The following is a 22,742-nucleotide window of genomic DNA, read 5'->3' on the forward strand; positions in this document are numbered from 1 at the left end:
CTTAATTTAATAAATAAAGCTAATGCTTAATTATTATAATAAATAAATGTTTAACTTTTAATTAAAATTATAAAGCTAAAGAAATAACTTCTTAAAGGAAAGAAGGTTACTTAAAGTTTAAAAGTAACCTATACCCCTTTTAAATTATATTTAAATAAAAAAGAAAAGAACTTAAAAATATTAAATTTAAATAAATTAAGGTATTATTTTAACTTTAATAATTTATAAACCTTTAATAATTTATAAACCTTTAATAATTAATAATATTATTAGAATTAAAAAGAAGGCAATTTTAATAATAATAACCCTTTATTATTTAACTTTAATATAAAGTATAATTAAAATAGTTATATACATTAATTATATTTAAATTATATATACTATTATAAATGCTATTTTTTTAAGGAAATTAATTTAAATTAGCTTTTTAAATTTAATTATAACCCCTTTAATATAAAGTTTATTTATTTAAAATAGTTAAAATAAATAAAAGAATTAAAAACTATATTCTATAAGGCTAATTATAAATTTAAAACTAATACCCTTAAAATTCTTTATATATATAATAAAATAAATAAAAATTATAAAAATATATATTAAATTATAAAAAAAAGGTTTAAATATATAAAAAGGAAATAAATAAAATTTAATTAAAATATATTCTTAAATTAAATTAAAACCTTATTATATTAATCATTCTTCCTATAGGTTAATATTAATATATAATTTAAAAGGGCTATATAATATATTAATTAAAACTTAAAACTTTTTAATTAATATTTAATTAATATTAAAAGTTAAAACTTAAAACGAAATAAAGGTAAAAGAGCGCTATTATATTATTGAAAACTAAGTGGACCCTTTTAAAAGGAATTAATAAATTTTTATAACCCTTTATTAAAAACTAAAACTAAAATAATTAATATAATATAATAATATTAAAAATTAATAAATAAAGACCAATAGGTTAACTATAAAAAAAAGAGGCTTAAATTAAAGAATACTTAAATTAATAATAAATTACTTATAAATATAAGCTAAAGCTAAAATAATAGCTAAATTAATAATAATAATTATAAAAATAAATATAACGCATCTCCCACTTGACCTGGCCACCCAATTGACATGGCCACCCCATTTTCCTATATAAAATCCAATACTTCAAACTTGAATAACTTTACGAAAAGTGGGCCTATAAACTTATAATTAGTATTTTTAGAATATTAACTTAAAGCAGAATCCAATAGTATTTTTTATAATTTTATAACTATTTTTATTTCTAGCTGTAGAGTAAACCACGCTAAAGTTTTAGCGTGGTTTTTAATATAGGGCTAAGGAAATTAGCTATAAAATTATAAAAAATATTATTGGATTTCGCTTTAAGTTAATATTCTAAAAATACTAATTATAAGTTTATAGGCCCACTTTTCGTAAAGTTATTCAAGTTTGAAGTATTGGATTTTATATAGGAAAATGGGGTGGCCAGGTCAATTGGGTGGCCAGGTCAAGTGGGAGATGCGTTAAAGAATATAATAGTAATAGTTATAATAGCAATTTTAATTATAATTATATTAATAGTTATAAAGGTAATAGTAATAATAATAACTATTAAAGCAATAATAATAATTATAATTATTAAGGAAATAATAATAATAGCTATTATTAATATTTTTAAAGTTTTAACTATTAGAAAAATTATTAATTTAATAACTTTATTTTAAAAAGTTAACCCCCTTTTAAAGCTCCTTTAAATTATTTATAAAATAATAATAAAAATAAACTAAATTAAAAAAACTATAAAGGAATAATTTATTTTAATTATAGTTAATTAAGCTACATTACTTTAAACTATATTTAATTTAAATAAAACCGGAACTTTAATTATATAAATTATATAATATAAAAGTAAACTATTTAAAAAGTTTAAATAAATAAAAAGTAAAATAAAGCTAAAAATAAATAATAATTATTATATTATTCTTATACTCCCCTTTTATTAAAATGCTATAATTTTCCGGAATATAATAAATAATTAAAAAATAGATTAAAAGCTTAATATCTTTTAAGTTAATAAAAGGCATTAAGCTAAATCTACCTTTATATATACCTATTATATATCGTTTTTATACCCTTTATATAATTTATATACCTAATTTAAAAAAACTACCTTTATAAACTTATATTAACTTAAATTTTTATATTAAATATAATTATATTAACTTTACTTTTATATTTTATTATAAATTAAAAAAGGCTTCTTTTTAAACCCCTTTATTATAATATATTATAAATAATAGTTTTTTATTATATAAGGCCTATTAGGTTACTTATAAATTAATTAACAATTATAGTATTATTTATAAATTTAAATATATATATATAGCTATTAATTATAATTATTATTTAAAAGGTAATCTTATTTTATTATTTTAAATTACCTTAAAGGATTAAGGAATTATATTAAATTTAAATATAAATCGTTAATTTTTTAAACTTAAAGCTTATTATTTTAAAATATTTACCTTATATTAATTTATAAAAGTTTATAAAAATAAACTATATTATTAAATAATTATCCAATTATTAAAATTAATTTAATTAAAAAAGCTAAAATTATATAACGCATCTCCTACTTGACCTGGCCACCCAATTGACCTGGCCACCCCCCCAGCCCATACAAGAAACGTCGGTGCGCTAATCACGTGATAATTTAATAACTCTACGAATATTAGTCGTATAAAACAACAAAGTATACTATTAGATTCGTAATAAGAAGAGCTATTTAACGGTACCCTTTATTCATTTATATGACTTATATTCGTGGAGTTATTAAGCAATACGCGAAAGTAAGCGCTAAAATAATCCTTGCCTAGCGCCCATTTAACGTATTGCTTAATATCTCGCTCAGTAAATTTTTAAAAAAATAGTGAAAAATACCGCTGGATTCCTTATCAAATAGCGGATTTAACGGTATTAATTATTAAATCGTAGGACCAATATTAGTTAAGTTATTATAGATTAAAACATTAGGGTTTTATATAGGTTAAAGGGGTGGCCAGCTTAATTGGGTGGCCAGGTCAAGTGGGAGATGCGTTATTATTTTTAATTAAAATATTAAAATAGATTCTTTAAGGATTAATATAATTAATTAATAGCTTATTTTAAATTCCTATAAAGAATTATAATAATTTTTAAGGTTTTATAACTTTTATTACTGCTTTATAAATAGGTTTTCCTAAATTGCATTACTATTAATATATTATTTAAAGAAAGGTACATTTAAAATAAAAAAGGGTTAAATTTTATTAAATATAATTATAGTAAAGGTATTTAAAGATCTTTAAGCTATATTTAGGAAAGCTATTTTCCTTATATATTTTAACCCTAAAAAGCAAATATTATTAAAAACTAATTCCTTTAAAGTAGCATTTATAAATAACCTATTTTAATAAGATAATTAAAGTATATTTAAATTAGTTATATTTTATTCCTATAAGTTTTTTAAATAAGAAATATAATATAATATTCTTAATTAAAAAATGCTTATAATAATAAATTGCTTTAAGTATTAATAGTATTACCTTTAAGGAAGCTATTTATTAATTAAAGTATTAATTAATTATAATAATTTTTAAGCATTTATAAAAACCTTAAAATTAAATGGAAAGTAAGCTTATTAATATATATATTTAGCTCCTTTTAACTTTATTATTAAATATAGGGTAGGTAAGAAAAATAGAGCTAATTTATCTTTATACCGCTTTAATTTTATAGCTATTTTACCTATTAATATAAATATTCTTCCTATATTGGAAAAAAAAATTACTATAGTATAACAATTTAAAGTCTTTAATTTATACTTTAAAATATTAATTAATAAGCTATATATTATATATATACCTATTAAACGAATTATTTTTATATAGGTAATTATATATAAATAAATATAAATAGCTATAAGTATTAAAAAAAATAAAAACTTAAAGCTATTTAAAAATTTAAATAATTTAATCCTAAAGGTTTAACGGAAAGATTTTAAATATTAAATAATTCTATATTAATTTAAAGCTAAAAAGGCTATAAACCCTTAATAGTTAATAAAAAAAAACTTAATTTATTATAAAGAAAAGGTTTATATTTCCTTTAAAAAGTTCCTCCATTTTTAACTTATTAAATTATATTATAATTAACCTATTATTAATTACTTTAATTAAACCTATACCTTAAAACTTTTATATTATAAGTTTTTTTAAAAAAATATATAAAATAATATTTAAAAGTATATAAAATCCTATATAATTTACTTTAAAATAAAGGTAAAACATTATTAAAAATATAATAAATTAAATACTTTATTAATTCCTAATTAACCTATATAGGAACTTTTTATAAACTTTATTATAAGTTTATTTAAAACCTTTTATAACGAAAAACTAATTAACTTTATATTAATTATTACTAATAAATTTATTAAACTTATATACTTATTTTTAATTAATATTATTATTATTTTAATAAAATTAATTATCCTTTTTTATAATAAAATTAAATGCTTATATAATAACTTATAAAATATAATTTTAAATAAAGGTATTATTTTTATAAGCTAATTTTAATCTAACCTTTATTATTACTTTAAAATAAAATAATATCTTTTAATTATATTTTACCTTAAAACTAATAGTTAAATAAAGTAAATAAATTAAAGTATTAAAGGTTATTTATAATATTTTATTAATAAAGAATAAATTAATTAACTTTAACTTTTTTTATAAGCCTTTTTTGCTATAAATTTAATAATTAATTTAATAATTAAAAAGTTACCTTTTAAAGCCCTATATAGCTATATTTTTAAATTTAAATTATTTATTAAGAATAACTTTATATTAAAGGAAATTTTAACTATATAAGAATAATTTAATAAATTAAAAACAATTAAAAATAAAATAATAAAATAATAGTAAATTATATTAAAATAATATATAAAATATTATAATAATAAATATAAATTAATAACCTTTAAAATTAAAGACTTAATTATATTATTAATAAAAAATATAAGGTTTTATTATAAAAAGTTAGCATTTAAATATATAAAACCTTTTAAAATTATAAATAAAGTTAATGTATAGGTATATTATATTAATCTTTTATTATAATATACTTACCTTTACTTTATTTTCTTAATTTAATTAATTAAGCTTTAAATTATTAAATATAAATATAATCTACTTATATTAAACCTTGAAGATAATTTAAAAGAATAAGAGGTTAAAAATATAATAAATAAAATAATATATAATAAAGATTAATATTATAAGGTTAAATAAAAAGGCTGGCCTTTTAAATATAATTAATAAATATTATAATTTAATATTTTAATATTAAAAGTAATTAAAAATTTTAAAAAAAAATAAAGTTAAAAATAAAAGAAAAAAATTAAAAATAATAAATTAGGTATAAATTAAAACTATATTTAATATTATTAATATAAAATATAAAGTAAGCTTAATAGGATTTTAAAAAATCTTAAATTAATTATAAAAAAAATAAAAATAACTATTTTAATATAAAAGAAATTAAACCTTTAACTTTAAAGTTAAAAAACTATTAGGCTTTATTATTAATGCATCTCCCACTTGACCTGGCCACCCAATTGACCTGGCCACCCCCCTAGCCCATATAAATAACGTCGGTGCATTAATCACGTGATAATTTAATAACTCTACGAATATTAGTTGTATAAAATAATAAAATATACCATTAGATTCGTAATAAAGAGAGCTATTTAACGGTACCCTTTACTAACTTTTACGACTTATATTCGCGGAGTTATTAAGCAATACGCTAAAGTAAGCGCTAAATTAATCCTTGCTTAGCGCTCCTTTAGCGTATCCCTTAATATCTCGCTTAATAAATTTTGTAAAAAATAGTAAAAAATACCGCTGGATTCCCCTTTAACTAACGGATTTAAAGGTATTAATTATTAATTTATACGATCAATATTCATAAAGTTATTATAGATTGAAATAATAGGATTTTATATAGGTTATTAGGGTGGCCAGCTTAATTGGGTGGCTAGGTCAAGTGGGAGATGCGTTAAATATTATTAATAATTATTTTAGGTATAAATATTTATTAATTCTATTTAAGGAATTTAATAAAATAAATAATTTTAAAAGCTATTATAGGTAAAAGTTAAATTTAAATAAATAATAATTTATATATAATATAAGTATAAAAATATTAATAGGTTTATATATTTAATATATTTTAATATATTTATAATAATTAATAGAGCTAAATTTATTAAATAAATAATTAAATTTAAATAAAAGATTAAAGTTAAATTAATATATATATTTAATATATTTAATATAATTATAATATATTAATATAGATAATATAGCTATAAGGTTAATATGCTTTTTATAATGTTAGTTTTTAATCTTTACAGATTATTTATATTTTATATAGGGGTTTTTGCCCTTAACATTTAAGTTACCCCTATAGTTCGAATAATTATTAGGCGGAGGGTTAGTAGATCTACCGTGGTCCTGGCCTAAACTACCCTTTCCGTAATTATCGTTATTATTGTTACCGCTTAGTAGTGGTGCTAGTAGTGTTAAAGAAGTAGGTAGTATTAGTAATGCTGGCGGTAACAATATAGGTGCTTCGTTATTAATACGTTCTTTATCTATATCCTTATTATATTTAAATAGCGGTAATAATAGTAATGCTTTACCTTTATTATTATAGGTAATATAATTGCTTTTTAAGGTTTAAGCTTTACCTTTACCCTTTTTATCTTTAAAAGGTATAATTTAAACAATAATAATAATAATATAAATATAATAAAAAAAGAAAGGGAAATAAGGTAAAAATAAAAGTAATATAATAGTTTTTAATTAAAATTAATTTTTAAAATTAATAGTAATTAAAAAAAAAAGAAAAAAAAAGAAATAAAGTTAATAAATAATTAATAAAAATATATATATAAATTCTATTATAAAAGTAATATATAATATATATAATTTATAATATAAATATAAATTTAATACTTATATATTTTTATTATAATAATATTTTATATAAATAAACTATATTAATATATTTATTATAATACTTTATATTATATATTTATATAATTAAACTTTTTATTTTATATTTAATTAATAAATTAATTATATATTAAATTAAAAATAACCTAATTAAAGAAAAAGAAGTAATTATTATATTATAATATTTTAAGGCCTTTAAAGTATATATACTTTATATATATTATATACCCTTTTTATATATACTTTAAAGGAGATTCTTTTCTTCTTTAAGCTTTAATTTTATTAAATACCTATTATAAGATTAAAAAGACTTATAACATTATACTTAACCTTTAAGATTTAACTTACCTATAATAATTTTATTTAATAATATATATTAATAATTTTTAAATTTATAAAATCCTTAATATATTTTATATATTTAAATATTAATTTATAATTATTTTAATATAATTCTTTATAAACCCTTTTTTTAACTATTAATATAGCTTTATTTTTATTTTTATTAATAATATAGGTTTAAATAGTTTATTTTTTATTAAAGTTATTTATTTTTATTACTTTTTTCTTATTTATTAATCCTATAAATAAAGAATATATCCTTAAATATCCTATTACTTTTAAATAATAATAAATATATTAAAGTATATTACCTTAATATTATTATTATATTAATATAAGTTAATTATTTTACTTTTATTATAGCTTAATTAATTATATAATAATTAATAATTTAATTAAGGATTACTTTTTTAAATATATATTTTAAATTAAAAATTAATATATTTAAAGACTTTAATTTAATAAAGCCTTTTTTAATTTTTTTAATTATAATAATTTTTTAATTATTTATTTATATAAATAGGTTTAAAACTTTAATTAAAAGTTTAAATATTATTACTTTATATTATATTTTTATTTTCCTTTTAATATTTATTTAAATAATAGTATTAATTTTATAAATATTATTATACTATTAATAAATTTCTTCCTTAAGCTTTAAAAATATAAATTTATAATTTAAAGTAATAATATTTTATATTTATATAATTATTTTTTTAACATTTTATTTATATTTTATATATTTTTTATTTATTTATATATATATATTTTAATTTAAAATAAATAAGGCCTTTCCTTTTATTATAAAGTTTATTAATATTATTACTTTATTTATTATAAGTTTAATTAAATAATTTTAATATTATAAAGATTATAATTCTTTTAATTATACTTTTCTATTATTAATATTTAAATAATTTTATAAGTTTAAGAATTTTACTTTAATTATATAATTATATTCCTATTAATTAAAGTTTTTTAATTTAACAAATATTATTTTAACTATTAATAATATTATTATATTATTTTTTAATATTGTATTATTTAGTCCTAAAGGTTAATAGGGTTATATTTTTAAGCATATAAAACTCTTAATTGTTAGAATAGGCAAGCTAATTAATTGGAGGTTCAAAAGTGTATTTATTGTTGTTAAGTAAAATCTGCTTTACCCTTAGGGCGTGTATTAGTAATTTTATAGGGTGGATCCCCGGAGTTGGAGCTATCTTAGCTTACCCCCTATGTCGCGTTATCTGCTAACATATCCTCTATTCTGACAACATACATATAGAGAAAATAAGGCTACAGTAAGTATATATATAGTTGTGATGTTAGTAAGCAGCTCGTGTCAGTGACCAGGAGTATCGTATCTCGCACTGCAAAGCGACGACGTTCAGACATGGGAAGTCTCACGTATATTCCTAGGCCCACCTAAGTGTGACATCCTACCTGTGCATTGGAACAGACCCAGGGGCCTGATGAATCCACGTGGGAGACGGGGATGCTCGGGAGCTACTACTGGAACCGGATCGGTTCCTGTTGGGCTGAGTGAAATCCTACTGTAGCAATTAGGTGATTGGCGCAACCTAGTCGCGACGCCCACCATTTCGGATTTCGGCTCAATTGACGTGACGCTTTCCGCCCCCCCCCCCCCCTGGTCACTTGATGATCTAACCCCGTAGATGATCTGAGCTAGTTTGGATAACATGTTAGGCATGTGCAATATGCGGTTGACGTTGAGTTTCTCAATGATGAATACTAATCTAGACTAGCATCGTAAACTTTCTCTGACAAGACCTCTGAGAGACGACATCGCGCCGTCCATGCATATTCCACTGCATGCCGCAGCTGTTTGATGAAAAAAAAAGAGACTTCGTACATCACATAAAACTCGTTGCTTAATCTAAACTCAACGTACCACCTTCTCAGTTCGTCCAGAAATAAACTGGACCGCCATTAGTGTTACTCATAGGCCTCCTCGTACTCCTCGTAGTACTCCTCACGAGCTTCCTCGAGCGCCTCTTCTTCACTACTGCTGGCATCAGAGTCGGCTGCAGCCCTCTGTGCGGCCTCGTATTCCTCTCGGGCTTCAGCAACGGACTCACGATCGCTGGCATCCACGTATTCTCCATCCGCGTTATATGCAGGCTCGTAGGCAGGTCCTGGGGCTGCATAAGGATCCTGATATGCGACTGGCGCTGGCGCCGGGGCAGGAGGTGCATATGATTGTTGAGGGGGGGGAGCATGGTGTTCATCGTCAGAGTCATCTGTGACAGATTAGCAAAGTTCCTTAACTTTTGCACCAGGTGTCTCCTGTTGTGCGTGTGATAGATTTCTGAGATGATACATACTTAGCGCATCTGCTATTAGAGCACCACCGATGGCACCGACGGCTAAACCACCGGCGGCGTACAACAATGTGTTATCCTTCTTCTTCTTCTCTACAGGCTGACCGCCATATCCACCACCATAGCCGCCACCTTGCTCGTAACCAGAGTGTCCACGGTCCTGGTAATCACTGGCTCCATGTCCATAACCCCCACTGTATCCAGGAGCCCCACGGTCACCATGCTCGCCGGGATATCCACGAGTGTCGTGAGTACGCCCACCGGGTGCTTCCCACTGAGTACGACCGGTAGCCTCTTCAGCGTAATACCAGCGTTGATACTTTTGGTCCCACTGGGGAACCCATCCAGGAGGAAGAGGGGGCTTTCCTTCTGGGTGATGATACACGGGTTCTTGGCCAGGAGGTGGCGGACTGCTGTAATGCTGTGACGGTGGCTGGTACTGGCCGGGATAATCTCTTGACGACTCGGGAGGAGGAGGAGGACGACCGTATGAGTCCTGGTGATATCCTCCAGAAGGAGGGCCGTAGGAATCCGAACGATATCCTTCTGGGGGTGGCGGGCGACCATATGAGTCCTGACGATATCCGTCGGGAGGTGGCGGGCCACCGTAAGATTGCTGGCGATATCCCTCAGGGGGTGGGGGACTGCCGTACGACTGCTGATGTTGACCTGGATATCCGTATGATTGGGGTGGAGGACCACCCTGTTGGCCGTATTGACCGTACTGTTGCGAAGGAGGCGGATAATCGCGATTATCTGGCAACATGTGAGTCTATCATCACATGTAGCTCAGCTATGGGATGTATGCTTACGCTGCTGGGGCTCGTCCCTATCTTTGTCTTTGCTGCCACCGAGATCAAGATCGTCTAGCTTGCTCGCTAGCTTATTGAAGAAAGACGACATAATCGTATATAAGACCCGTGTCGTGGTCTAGGTTGGGGGGAGAAAGGGTGAAGTGCGAGGAGAGGTTGTGATGAGATGATGGCGTTGATAGTGCTGATAAGTGTTGATGCTGGTGGCTTTTAACTAGCGCGAGGGAGAACCCGCTCCCTCCAAATGATCTGCTACTACTTCGTAAGGGTCGCACGACTTCTGTGAGGTGCGATGATACACAGGCAGTACGCAGGCACGCACGAAGGTACGTATACAGGGACGCTCCTATCAGGGTCGTTGCACAGCTGAAACCGGCAAGGACAGATTCTGAACAGATTCTGGACAGATGGGCAAGCTGTTCGGCAATTTCTTGCCGTGTTTGCAGCGTTGTTTGTGTGTGTGTGTCGTTCCCAAGAGGCCGCCGTCGATGAGCACTGATGCAGCCAAGGCTTGGGACGTTTACGTGTACATAGTACGACCAACGGTGGATTGTGGATTGTTGGTTGTGGGTTGTACCTAGATGTACCTACTACTGTAAGATGGATTGTAAGATCATGAGGGGCTTTGGGCCTGTCAGCATCGGACCCTTATTACTTGCTGAATTCACGAGGAGGAGTAGGGAGTCTCAGAAGGGTTGAGGGTCTAGCCCGACCCAGACCTTTGACGTTCTTGCTTGAGACTTTCAAAAGACGACTGTATTCAGTCAACAATTAAGTGATCAAGCATGTATACCATCTATGCGATTTGCATGAAAGCTGTGGTAAGAAGGGAGCGGTGTCTGTTTGGGATATGGAGTTGGACCAACTTGATGGCGGGGTAGTAGGTGAACACAAGACAGAACAGTGCAATTACCCCTCGTTCACCCCTCCTCCCTTACCCCTTCCTTTTGCCCCTCCCTCGTCTCGCTTGCCCCTCGCTCACTCATTATCTCCTACCTCTACCTACCTAGGCAGTAGGTACCTACATACTTGCATACATATGTAGGTATGTATGTATGTACCTCATGGGCTGTAGACGGTAGGTATGTACCTAAGATACATAGATCTACATAGTGGTAAATATAACTCATGAAGACAAGAGGGGACTCTTGAAGATGACAAGATACCTAGGACAAAGTCGCGGTGGGGCGCGGCGCGCGGTACCTGATGCATTAGCGCTCCTCAAGGACTTGCAGCGGGTGGGGTGGAGGCCTCAAGCTGTCCACTGAGCATCCACGCTGCCTGAAGCGACCCCAAATCAACCCACGACAAGCTCTCCGGCCTCATACATTACTTACCCTAGCCAGATCCTAGCTCTGCCTCTGCTCTGCCCTATTCTTCTCTAGCGTTCACTATCCGGTGCCCATATAGTCAACGGTTACGGAGTCTACGAAGTACACGCAGTGTTGTGCTTAGTACTTCGAGTAACCTGGCAGGGACCCTTCGTGACATCCTGACCTCTCCACCTCCGACATCCCACCGCCTCAACGGACACACACGTCAGCTAGATTACATAGCACTAACCCGCTGATCTATAACCTGTCTATCCGTCCTTGTGGTCGTCACCGCCGGACTTCGCTCACTTCTTCTGCCGACTGGCACTATCACAATTGACCAGGGACACATCGTCACCATCATCTTCTATCTCCTTCTAGCATAACCAATGTCGTACGAAGGTGGATATGGAGGCGGATACGGAGGCGGAGGATATGGCGGCGGTCGCCCTGAGCAAGGCGGTTATGGTGGAAGTTACGGAGGTGGACATGGCCGCGGTTACGCAGGAGGCTATCAACCACCCCAGCAAGACTATAGCCGATACCCACCGCCAGGGGAACCGCCATCACATCACGGCTACAACCAGTATCCTCCTCCTCAGCAATCGCGGAACCGCTACCCGCCGCCTCCTTTTGCACCTCCTCCGGGACTGGATACCTATGGCTACCTGACTGTGCAAGGGTACGGTGGACAACATCGCGCCGGGCCTCCCCCACCGTCTGCACCCCAACAGTTCGGCCACGGCGCCCCAGAAGGTTATACATTCCAGTACTCCAACTGTACCGGTAGGCGCAAGGCCCTGCTGATCGGCATCAACTACTATGGTCAAGATGGGGAGCTCGCAGGCTGCATCAACGACACCAAGAACCTTTTCCGCTTTCTTGCTGAGAACTACGGATACAAGAGAGAAGACACGATTATTCTGACGGATGACCAGCACGACCCAATGTTGATACCCACCAAAGCTAATATTCTCCGAGCCATGTCATGGCTGGTCAGGGACGCCCAGCCCAACGACTCCCTCTTTCTGCACTATTCGGGACATGGCGGCCAGACAGAGGATTTAGATGGTGACGAGGAAGACGGCTACGATGAGGTTATCTATCCTGTCGACTTCAAGGAAGCCGGCCACATCGTGGATGACGAGATACATCATGTTGTAGTCAAGCCCCTCGTCGCTGGTGTCAGATTAACTGCCATCTTCGATGCCTGCCACTCTGGCTCTGCCCTGGACCTGCCCTACATCTACTCGACCAAGGGTGTACTGAAAGAACCCAACCTAGCGGCCGAGGCCGGTAAGGGCCTACTATCGGCAGTCATGTCGTATGCGACGGGTGACACTGGCGGCGCCGCAAGTGCCGTCATGGGTTTCGCCAAGTCGGCGTTTAAAGGAAACTCGGGCTACAAGAAGACCGTGGAGACAAAGACATCACCCGCCGATGTTATTATGTGGTCGGGCAGCAAGGACGACCAGACGAGTGCCGATGCCACCATTGCCTCGCAGGCTACTGGTGCCATGTCGTGGGCTTTCGTCACGGCCCTGAAGCAAGACCCCAAGCAGAGCTATGTCGAGCTGCTCAACAGTATCCGAGATGTGCTAGAGACCAAATATAGTCAAAAGCCGCAGCTTTCTTGCAGTCATCCGCTGGGTAAGGAACATTCTGTCGTGAACTGTCAATTAGCTGCTAACATGTTATCTAGATACCGACTTGCTATTCGTTATGTGAGGAAATCGAAGTGGAAATACAGGGCCCCATATAGACACGAGGTCACTGGAGTCCGGCAGCTTTCAATCGCTGTGTTGCATGTTATACCGTGCTTAACAAAATCCGTAATAAAAGGATTATGTTTACTAGTTGTCACCGTTCTAGAAGATGTAAGACCAATCGATTAGGTAGGCGTGACGTCTCCTCACAGCCTAAACAACAAGACTTTGAGAAATACAAGCTACAACTGGCCTCTTCTAGAATTGAAGAAGGATTTATAGTACAGGAAGCCGAAAAGTATAATTTTAGGCTACTATAAGGTGATCTGTTTCATAATTATGAGGGCTTTCCTTTCACAATTCCTAATAGGGATCTTTTACTACTAGCTCACTTCGTGTAGATGTAACGTGACACTCACACTCAACAACTTCACATTTATCATGTCACAGGAATATGTTCTCCCCATTTGATTAGAACAACTTGACTTCAGGTTTCCCTAGACATTTTGTCCCGTACACTTATTTGGCTCTATTTTACGCCTAGTATTAGTTAATGCCTCTAAAACTCGAACCTTGACAATTGCAGAAACTAAAGGCATAATTTATGATCATCCATCCTTTTTTCCATCACTCTACATCAATATTATAAGATTTTAGTGTTTATCATCACATCTCCCCGCTTCCCTCTCTCATTTCCTTTTTACCATTACCTATCACCACGACCCCTTTCTAGACTACTGCCTCCTAAAATTCAAATCCCAGAACTCCCCATCAAGCTCCTCAATCCCCTCAGCCTTCAAGTGAGTCAAAAACCCCTTAGCCCTCTCCGCAACCAACCCAGCATCGTACCCGAAGGTACTTATCAAGTATCCCGCATGCGCATACCGCTCTCAGCCCTGCGCGGCATACGCCTCGATGACCACGCGTTTCGTTCGGGAGCGATATTTCAGTACATGCGCTTTATACTCACGTGATTGTCTTTCAAAATAACCTCTGACACGGAAAACTCACGTCGCGAGTTTCGATCCCGTATTCACTTTGTAGGATCTCCTTCAGAATCAATCGGCGGTGGCGCACAGTCTAGATCTAGGAGTTGTCCCGCTGCGGATCGCAGCATGCTCATTGACTCGGTGGAATTCATGCTCCCTGGACTTCCCAAGTCGGTTGATTCAGGCATGTCGCTGTTGTGAGACGGTTGGTATAGTTCGGCCTTGTCATAATGCCTAGTTCTCGTGAATATGCGAAGGTGCCAATGCTCTTCGGTCGCTGGTAGGGAACCGATGCTTGGTTCATTGGTGTTGGGCTAGAGATGCCTCTCTCCTCACTGTTGCTAGTACCTTGTTCTGAACCATTTTGACCCCCTTCAAATGCTGGACTTTCAAACTGATAATATTTGATGATTTTATGTGTGATATTGTAGAACTGGGATTGTTTATCAGTACATATAGAACTAGTTGCCCGTATAACACTCACTTCAATAACAGTGTCTCGACCAAGAGCCGAGGCTTGTCGCATGGAATGATAAGTTTTAGATATCGAATAGTTGTTTTCCGGGCGGGACGAGAGTCTGATGCCCAATTGAAAGACTTTGCCTTTTTGAGAGCCCGTTTCACACATCGGTCGTTATCCATTACCTATATGGTCAACAGCGATGTCACATCTGAAGGGCATATACGATGATGATGCAGCCCATCAGCTTGGTAAGGGGTATTCACAGTAGCCTGTGGATGAACTCGGAGTACTTACATTTCCTGCGTTTACGCCTACGGTTCCGGCACCCGTATTGATAACGTACTACTTTGTTCTGTGGGAGTTTCCGGGGTTAAGGGGTCATTCCCACTGGCTAGGGATCCTGCGAAAAACCAGTCATATTAGGTGCCTTCGCCCTATTGCTATATGTGCTATTGATATCGATGTACGCGGCATATCCTCATCTGAGCAGATGATTGTTACAATAGTGGGCACGTTGCAGCACTTTGACCTAGCGTAGCTAGACCTCCATAACGGCTCATACTACGTTGGAAGCAGTTGACACTCCAATATTCATGATCAGATCCAAATGTATCCTAGTCATGAATCAAGAGTCACTGAACCGGCGCTCTTAGCGGTGAAATACTGCAAGAAAAGGTCTTAAGTGTGGACATTGTTTTTCCCGCCACGGTAGTTGGCCATCCTGCGGTTTTGAACTTAGCGGGAATCGAATCCGTACAATGTGATCGTTACAGCGCTTTGATCCGCTACCAGCAATGATGATCCCCGCCAAGTGATCTTGGTGTGGTGTGTACATCATCTGTTAACGGTGGAGAGTTTCTCCACGTGTTCGGCGGGTTATTCTCGCGACCCGGGGCAGAACTAGGCGAGTTCACTTCCCATCTCCCCAATCTGGTAGCCCGAAGCGCCCAAAACTTCTCTGCCGTATGATCTCCACGTCTGTAAAGTGCACGTTTCCCCATATGCCAAGCCCCATAATCCCCGGACTCTCCCAGATTCTCTCCGCATATTGCCGCCAGCCCATGCCCACAACGTCCAAGCTACGGAATAGTGGTTTTATAATGTCAATTTAATCTTTAATTTTCTTGGCTGACTTGAAACAATGCCATTCCTAGATGTAGATATAAAGCCTTATTAGGCCACTCTTCTGCCTTAGTTAGATCCGACTTGCTGGATCCTCCTCTACTAGGCTTGTGTCAGGTTCCGTGCTTCAAACGCGGGAAAGGGTGATAGTCGAACTTCGTTAAATTGCCCTACCTAATACCATGACAATTCTGATTGGCAAGCCCTTGCAATGGGCTATTACGTCCACGGCTGGTGCAGGATTCCTGCTGTAAGTGGTATTGCGATTTGATAAGTCAAGAATTTCATGCCTGACATCTCACTTCCGATAGGTTCGGTTATGATCAGGGTGTTAGTACGTATCCTAAACTCGTCTTTTACGCCTCCCTACAATATCTACTTTTAACTCTATCAGCACCAAGCACCAAATTAGACTCAACCTTTAATGAATAATCTTAGCATTTTCCAAATGCTGACTTCATACAGTGTCCGGTCTGTTGACTGGCGCCGCGTTCACCAAGCAATTTCCTGAAATCGACACCACCGAGAGCGGCAATGGGAGTTCGAGTCTGCAGGGAACAGTTGTTGCTATATATGAAATTGGGTGTTTCTTCGGTGCAATCTTCTGCTTTATATTTGGCGAGAAAATTGGTCGTCGTTGGTCTATAATGATTGGCTGCCTTATCCTAGCCATCGGTGGTGCCTTGCAAGCCTCCGCTTACAGCATTCCTCACTTGATCGTTGGAAGGATTGTAGCTGGCCTGGGAAATGGCATGAACACTAGTACGATTCGTAGGTGTCCTTGTTTCCTGGCATTTCTTCTTCTTCACTGTTTAATTTCCCATGTTGAAACGTTTTTGCTAAATGCGAATAGCTGTGTGGCACTCCGAACTTATGAAAGCAGATGCACGGGGAAAAGGGGTATGGAAGTTTGTCTCGACCTCGCATTGATTGCACCGTACTGACGAAACATCTAGCTGTGTGTCGAGCTTGCCATCAACATTTTCGGTGTCATGACAGCGTACTGGGTCGATTATGGTCTATCCTTTGTAACCAATGAAGCACAGTTCCGGTTTCCCCTGGCTTTGCAAATTCTGTTTGCGCTTGTCGCTTGTGTTGGTGTATTGATTCTCCCAGAATCGCCTCGATGGGTAAACTATTTGAACAAACAATACGTTAACGGAAGAGCCATTGCTAAGACTACGTAGCTCCTGGCTCATGACAGAACCGACGAGGCAAGACAAATCATCTGGGCGGTTCAGGCTAATGCCAAAACACTCGATATCAATGATGCAACTATAGATAAAGAAATCGACGAAATCCAGTATGCCATCACGAAAGAGAGAGAAGCTGCCACTCATGGTGGCTTCAAGACGATCTTCACAAACGGGCCTCAACGCTTCTTTCACCGAACCCTACTTGGAATCGGCGGTCAGTTCATGCAGCAACTGTCCGGTATTAATCTCATCACCTACTACGCCCCCGTTATCTTCCAGCAATCTGTCGGACTGTCACATGATTTGTCGCTCCTGCTAGCCGGTTTTAACGGCGTCGCGTACTTCTTCTCGTCTCTCGTACCCATCTGGATCATTGATCGACTCGGTCGCCGTAAGCTCATGCTTTTTGCGGCTGCGGGCCAAGCCGCCTGCATGGCGATCTTGGCCGGCACAGTATCGAACGGGTCTAAGCCTGCGGGTATCGTTGCAATTGTAGTGCTCTTTTTGTTCAACTTTTTCTTCGCTGTCGGTCTACTTGCAATTCCATGGCTACGTAAGTGATTCACTCTCGCAGGACATCGCTCTTGTTAGGAGTTAAGCTGACAAGGGAACTTTAGTACCCGCTGAATATGCTCCTCTGGCCATTCGGACGCAGTCCGCTGCGCTTGCCACAGCTTCAAATTGGATCTTTACCTTCCTCGTCGTCGAGATAACTCCTGTTAGTATCACCAACATTCAGTGGCGCACGTACATTTATTTTGCCGGTATGTTAACGCAAATCCCCAAATGATATCTTTCATCACCGAACTAACATATACCACTAGTTTTCAACGCGTTCTTCTTACCGCTCATATACTTTTTTTACCCCGAAACCCAAAATCTTTCCCTCGAGAAGATTGATAAGTTATTCGAGGGCGATAAGGTCAAGCTTCACTGGACTCCGGATCTCGGCGAACCAGATAACTTGGCACAGACCACGAGTATTTCTAAGGAGGTGTCGCAGAGCGGCAGAACAAGGACGGAATATGTCGAAAAGCAAGATGTATAGGAATATATTTTAGGCCTATTACGACGTGGAATTGTTCCCGGTATTATATTCGCAGCACTCCTTGCATATAGATACACCTAGTCTAAAATGAGAGAAGTATTAAGCTAACAGTGAAGACCACTAAAAAGAGTGTGTGTAATTATCACCTTCAAGATCATGACATCAATGAATTGTCCTCTTGTAATATTGTGATTATCTTGTTATGACACTCTCTCTGATATACAGCCTTAGTGGACGGGGGGCTCAAATTGCTAACAGCCTACAGAATCAGGATATAACATTAGCAATTATCAGGCACAGTTGTGATCCTAATGACGCGTCAGTGTTGCATCTAACATTGTGCATAATTCAAATGAGAAGAAATTGAATGTGTCTCATGAAGACTTTAGTCAACTTACATAATGAATAGCATACTGCCGAGTAGCGTAGATTGCATTCGAGTCAGTCTTTTGAGCCTTCACTTCACGGTGCTCTACGGTGACGTTGGCATCGCCCATGTATCCTGCGGGTACCAACTGCGTTGGGCTATCCACAGCGCTCTCCTCTTGCTCTATCTCGGTCAAGATTCCGACAGGCTTACTTCCTTGACGCCGACCGACTGTCTGGAGAGGACTGTTTGCACCACCCTCGTTTGGCTTGTCGCTCAACTTCAGCAATCTACCCCCTCTTGAGGACCGGGAAGAGCTGGAGAATGTAGGGATGAGGTGGGTGATTAACGGCTTTAAGTGCACTAAGCAGGCACACACAATGCCTACATTACACTCGATTGAGGACCATATTGATGAGCCCACATGATCCCCTATTAGAAGACTTTGGTCAGCTTGCCTAATGAAGGTAATGAAGCGAATGGGGTGGAAACTTACAAGTTGGGTCATTAGACATCACTGCCTCTTGCAGGCTGGGTATCCGTACTAGAACGTCAGTGATCAGTGGTTATATCTTTGAACACGAACCCCTAGCGAATCGTGACCATGTTGGATCGTCGAGACGGCTTTCCTAAATAACGAGTATTGAAGTAGCTTTGATTACCTACTTATTCCCGCAATGATAGTAAGACCACCGACCACAAAGATCCCAACAAGGGCTATGCGCTGCTTCAAGGGGAGGTTCATGCTCCAGAGTATCCGCGTTGGGAGAACGTAAAGCACCAAATCCTGAGTAATGTTTAAACCACCATTGGCAAAGAAGAGCGCTGGCTGGTTAAAGCAAGTGCCGTGGATGTTAGCATTCCACGCACTTGCGATCGGGTTGCATTGGAAGATGCCAGCAATGGTACAAGTTAATCCTGTGAGGATGACGATGACCATCATACCTCTAAGGAAATTTCGGTACGATCGCTGTGGGAGGAGGGTGAAGTAAAATAAGATAATGGAGACTTTTGTCAGCGATACGCTGATATAGTAGATGGGTTGATGAGCATAGAACAAGATATTGGACGTCATGAAGTCCGTGTCCGGAGGGATTTCTGTGACATGCTTTCCAAGGCCATATCTCGTCTCTTTCGAGGTTCAAGTTAGCCCTGATTCGAACTAGCAGCGGCGTTAGGAGAAGGGCTGAGCGTGGTACTTACGGAAAGCGATCAAGACGTCGAGAGCGAGGCTGAGAGTCCAAGCTACGATAATTGTGAGATTATCTGCGCCAAGGCGAAGGTGCTGAATCTTGAGTCTGGTCCATAACCGAAGCACTAACGCTAAGGTAGAAAAGGCTTGGAAAACTGTCACTATAGCTATCACCTCTCCACTAAGTGAGTCGTGAGAGTGGGAGGTTTGCGGAGCAGGGTCTCTAGTGGCAGGGGCCATTTCGGCAACTGATGAATCAGGAACTAAGCAGTTGGTTATGAATGCATAATGAATATTATCTCCTTGCCAGGAAGCAGATGGAGAGGTCATTTCCTAGATATAGAAATTTGTCAGGAAACCTCATGAACAGGCACATTGCCGCAACACTAACCTCCCAGATACTTCGGGTAGCATAGAAAGTGCTTTTACAGGAGGGTAGTAGTGAGAATCGTGATCAGCTTGCATAGAGCCTTGGCGGGCGTCCGCGTTTGGAGAGGGGCGCTCGCAACAGTTCACGAATGCTACTGATAAGGAAAGAGGAGAGCTGGTGAAGGATGTTCACCGTATGAAGGCTGCCTCAGTAGCTTATTCAATGCAACCTGTTGTTTAATTCGGTAGTGAATCATAGGTAGCAAGGAGAGCTGGTATTCCATAATGGGCATTACATTCTGCTTTATTCGGCTGTACTTAAGATTGTGTGCGACGTCCCTGTTTAAGAGGGGGGAGGATTCAACGGCATAGTAGCATGTATATTGAAGGAGGTGTGCAAGACGAAGACTGAGTGTCGACACATCGCCACATCGCCTGCCGTGGAACTTCAACATCAAGATCTTCTGCCTGGATGGATACGAGGTGATCTGATCAAATTTGCTAAGTTGCATCCTTGCGCGCGGCTCAAAGCTTCACAGGTCGCTTTTCCGTGTCTTATGTTCGTGAGAGCAGATCGAGTCAAGATGACTGCTTGTGCTCAAATAGGTAGCAGCGGTTCTTCAGTGGATGTGCACACCGTTACAGGCGGGTTACCTGGAAGCACTCTCACGTCACTTGCACGCGTAGCAATTTGAAGGGAAAATGGGAACAGAACCATAGCCGTCCAAATACTACTGGTAAGTGTATTTTCAATTCTATTTAGTCTTTTTGCTAAAAAGCCTTGTTTTCCCCGTATTCTCCCTCCATCGATAGACATGAGTAGCTCACACTAATCTTAGTATAACTGATCTGACCAGGCTTCAATTCAGTAGGTACCTTGCTTTCATGATTCAGACCATTGAAATTAGGCGATGCCTAATGATATATAGCCTTGCAATGGTGGCGCGTGTTGTTGGAACTCTACCGTCCCTGGTCTGACTAAGCTAGGCGAACACCACGGCGCCGGCAGACATCCGACACGTTCTTCAACCTAGAACTGAATATGCCATACATAATAGGGGCTGCAATATTACCCCTTATTTATTGTCAGCTGGCCACTCGCGAACCATTCTTTGCGTCGAGAGAAAGTGGCTTCAAGGCGATAATGGCCTACAACGCTAGACTTGAAGACATTTGGATCGCCTACTACACTCACAAAACGAGGACGCTACGTTTACTGAAGATGGCGATATTATCCGGTAATGATAGGAATGATCTGAATCCATCAACGCTGCTCTGCAAATATGTGCCATCCCGACCATACATTGAATGACAGTCTCTAAATATGTGCGAAGCTTGAACACCGCTGACAATAGCAAGCTGAATCCTTCGATGCTGCACAACGGTGTGAAAGCAGAGCTTATGAAGGTGTCTTTTGCCTTATCTAGTTTTAAGGACGTCTACGCTCGATTGGAGGATGTGCTGCATGACATATGCCGGCATAATGCAGAGTTGATAGCTTCTAATTAGTGTGAATGCTGACTGGCGAGGCGAATAAAAGGTCGATGCCACCCCACGAAGATGCAATTGCTACGCCATCCATCACTGTATGTTTCCAACCCAAATCACATGAAAAAGTTGAAATGATTTAATAGATATATATCAATGTCCATGGGTAGATTCTTGTGATCTCGAGAGGTTGCTTCCTACGGAGCTTACAGTCACATTAGCGCTCGCATTGGCTCGGCTACTATTGCGGATACAAGATGCCTAATTACTACAAATTACTAAATGGCTGGGTCTGATAACCACGGTCGTTTAATACTTGTGAATTTCTTATCGTCCATTTTCTCACCCGCCGGTCATAGCGATGGTGGATTTGGCGCAATAAGCAAATCGCAAGGGTCCCGGGCCACCACGTCACGGGCCACCCCGCCACGCGCTTTTTATGCGAATTCGCATATATAAATCCCTATACCCAACGTAGTCAGTTTTTACCTTTTAACCTTCTTTTTATATTTAATCGAATTACCTTTTTATATTAAATCTTATAATGCTTTTAATTTTTAAAGAAAAGCATTATTAAGGTATTATTTATAATATTAAATTTAATTTAAATATTAAAATAATAATATAAAAGTAAAATATTTTTAGGATTATTTTATAATATTATTTTAATAAAATTTTAATTTAAAAAAAATAAATTAAAACTTTTAATTTTTTTTATTTATTTAAAATATTAATTAATATATTAAATAATTAATTAAATTTTAAACCTTTATAAATTTTATATTTAATAATATTAATATTATTAAAAAGGTTTTTTTATTATAATATTAAAGTTTTATTTAATAAAATTTATTAATTAAAATTATTAAATTTTATATAATTAATTATTTAAAAGTTAATAATATTATAATAATTAATATTAACCTTTT

The 22,742-nt window shown here is 35.4% G+C and overlaps 5 protein-coding genes across 5 annotated transcripts; 2 read left to right on the forward strand and 3 right to left on the reverse strand.

Annotated features, from left to right (window-relative positions):
• Positions 1 to 9,362: 9,362 nt before the first annotated feature.
• F5B22DRAFT_637813 (uncharacterized protein) lies at positions 9,363 to 10,651 on the reverse strand (the record flags this gene model as incomplete). Its single annotated transcript, XM_047977493.1, has 3 exons — positions 9,363 to 9,667; positions 9,704 to 10,504; positions 10,561 to 10,651. The coding sequence occupies 3 exons, from the start codon at positions 10,649 to 10,651 to the stop codon at positions 9,363 to 9,365; spliced, it is 1,197 nt and encodes a 398-aa protein (XP_047828855.1).
• Positions 10,652 to 12,262: 1,611 nt separating this feature from the next.
• On the forward strand, positions 12,263 to 13,601 carry F5B22DRAFT_648674 (metacaspase-1; the record flags this gene model as incomplete). The annotated part of the gene is made up of 2 exons (XM_047979052.1): positions 12,263 to 13,523; positions 13,576 to 13,601. The coding sequence occupies 2 exons, from the start codon at positions 12,263 to 12,265 to the stop codon at positions 13,599 to 13,601; spliced, it is 1,287 nt and encodes a 428-aa protein (XP_047828856.1).
• A 470-nt stretch (positions 13,602 to 14,071) lies between these two features.
• On the reverse strand, positions 14,072 to 15,438 carry F5B22DRAFT_307979 (uncharacterized protein). The gene is made up of 2 exons (XM_047970598.1): positions 15,053 to 15,438; positions 14,072 to 15,001 (listed from the first exon to the last, which is right to left on the reverse strand). The coding sequence occupies exons 1-2, from the start codon at positions 15,194 to 15,196 to the stop codon at positions 14,717 to 14,719; spliced, it is 429 nt and encodes a 142-aa protein (XP_047828857.1). The 5' UTR covers positions 15,197 to 15,438; the 3' UTR covers positions 14,072 to 14,716.
• A 604-nt stretch (positions 15,439 to 16,042) lies between these two features.
• On the forward strand, positions 16,043 to 18,560 carry F5B22DRAFT_615402 (general substrate transporter). The gene is made up of 8 exons (XM_047975530.1): positions 16,043 to 16,403; positions 16,465 to 16,487; positions 16,619 to 16,924; positions 17,007 to 17,053; positions 17,110 to 17,283; positions 17,341 to 17,902; positions 17,967 to 18,113; positions 18,174 to 18,560. Exons 1-8 carry the CDS (start codon positions 16,336 to 16,338, stop codon positions 18,395 to 18,397), a joined length of 1,551 nt encoding a protein of 516 aa, XP_047828858.1. The 5' UTR covers positions 16,043 to 16,335; the 3' UTR covers positions 18,398 to 18,560.
• F5B22DRAFT_615408 (uncharacterized protein) lies at positions 18,561 to 20,353 on the reverse strand. The gene is made up of 5 exons (XM_047975531.1): positions 19,968 to 20,353; positions 19,431 to 19,895; positions 19,261 to 19,308; positions 18,796 to 19,196; positions 18,561 to 18,705 (listed from the first exon to the last, which is right to left on the reverse strand). The coding sequence occupies exons 1-5, from the start codon at positions 20,284 to 20,286 to the stop codon at positions 18,688 to 18,690; spliced, it is 1,251 nt and encodes a 416-aa protein (XP_047828859.1). The 5' UTR covers positions 20,287 to 20,353; the 3' UTR covers positions 18,561 to 18,687.
• Positions 20,354 to 22,742: the final 2,389 nt, after the last annotated feature.

Source organism: Xylaria bambusicola (genome assembly GCF_022495145.1).
Source record: "Xylaria bambusicola strain CBS 139988 unplaced genomic scaffold F5B22scaffold_35, whole genome shotgun sequence".
Classification (NCBI taxonomy): domain Eukaryota; kingdom Fungi; phylum Ascomycota; class Sordariomycetes; order Xylariales; family Xylariaceae; genus Xylaria; species Xylaria bambusicola.

What these genes read in the sequence shown, in the direction of transcription:
- F5B22DRAFT_615402 (XM_047975530.1), top strand. Translation starts at nt 16,336, where the DNA reads ATGACAATTCTGATTGGCAAGCCCTTGCAATGGGCTATTACGTCCACG. An exon ending in CATGAACACTAGTACGATTC is followed by an intron (nt 16,925 to 17,006) that starts GTAGGTGTCCTT and finishes AAATGCGAATAG; the next exon opens with CTGTGTGGCACTCCGAACTT. An exon ending in CACGTACATTTATTTTGCCG is followed by an intron (nt 18,114 to 18,173) that starts GTATGTTAACGC and finishes ATATACCACTAG; the next exon opens with TTTTCAACGCGTTCTTCTTA.
- F5B22DRAFT_615408 (XM_047975531.1), bottom strand. Translation starts at nt 20,286, where the DNA reads ATGACCTCTCCATCTGCTTCCTGGCAAGGAGATAATATTCATTATGCA. An exon ending in TACTATCATTGCGGGAATAA is followed by an intron (nt 19,309 to 19,430) that starts GTAGGTAATCAA and finishes CTGACGTTCTAG; the next exon opens with TACGGATACCCAGCCTGCAA. An exon ending in GATGTCTAATGACCCAACTT is followed by an intron (nt 19,197 to 19,260) that starts GTAAGTTTCCAC and finishes GTCTTCTAATAG; the next exon opens with GGGATCATGTGGGCTCATCA.
- F5B22DRAFT_307979 (XM_047970598.1), bottom strand. Translation starts at nt 15,196, where the DNA reads ATGTGTGAAACGGGCTCTCAAAAAGGCAAAGTCTTTCAATTGGGCATC. An exon ending in GTCGAGACACTGTTATTGAA is followed by an intron (nt 15,002 to 15,052) that starts GTGAGTGTTATA and finishes AAACAATCCCAG; the next exon opens with TTCTACAATATCACACATAA.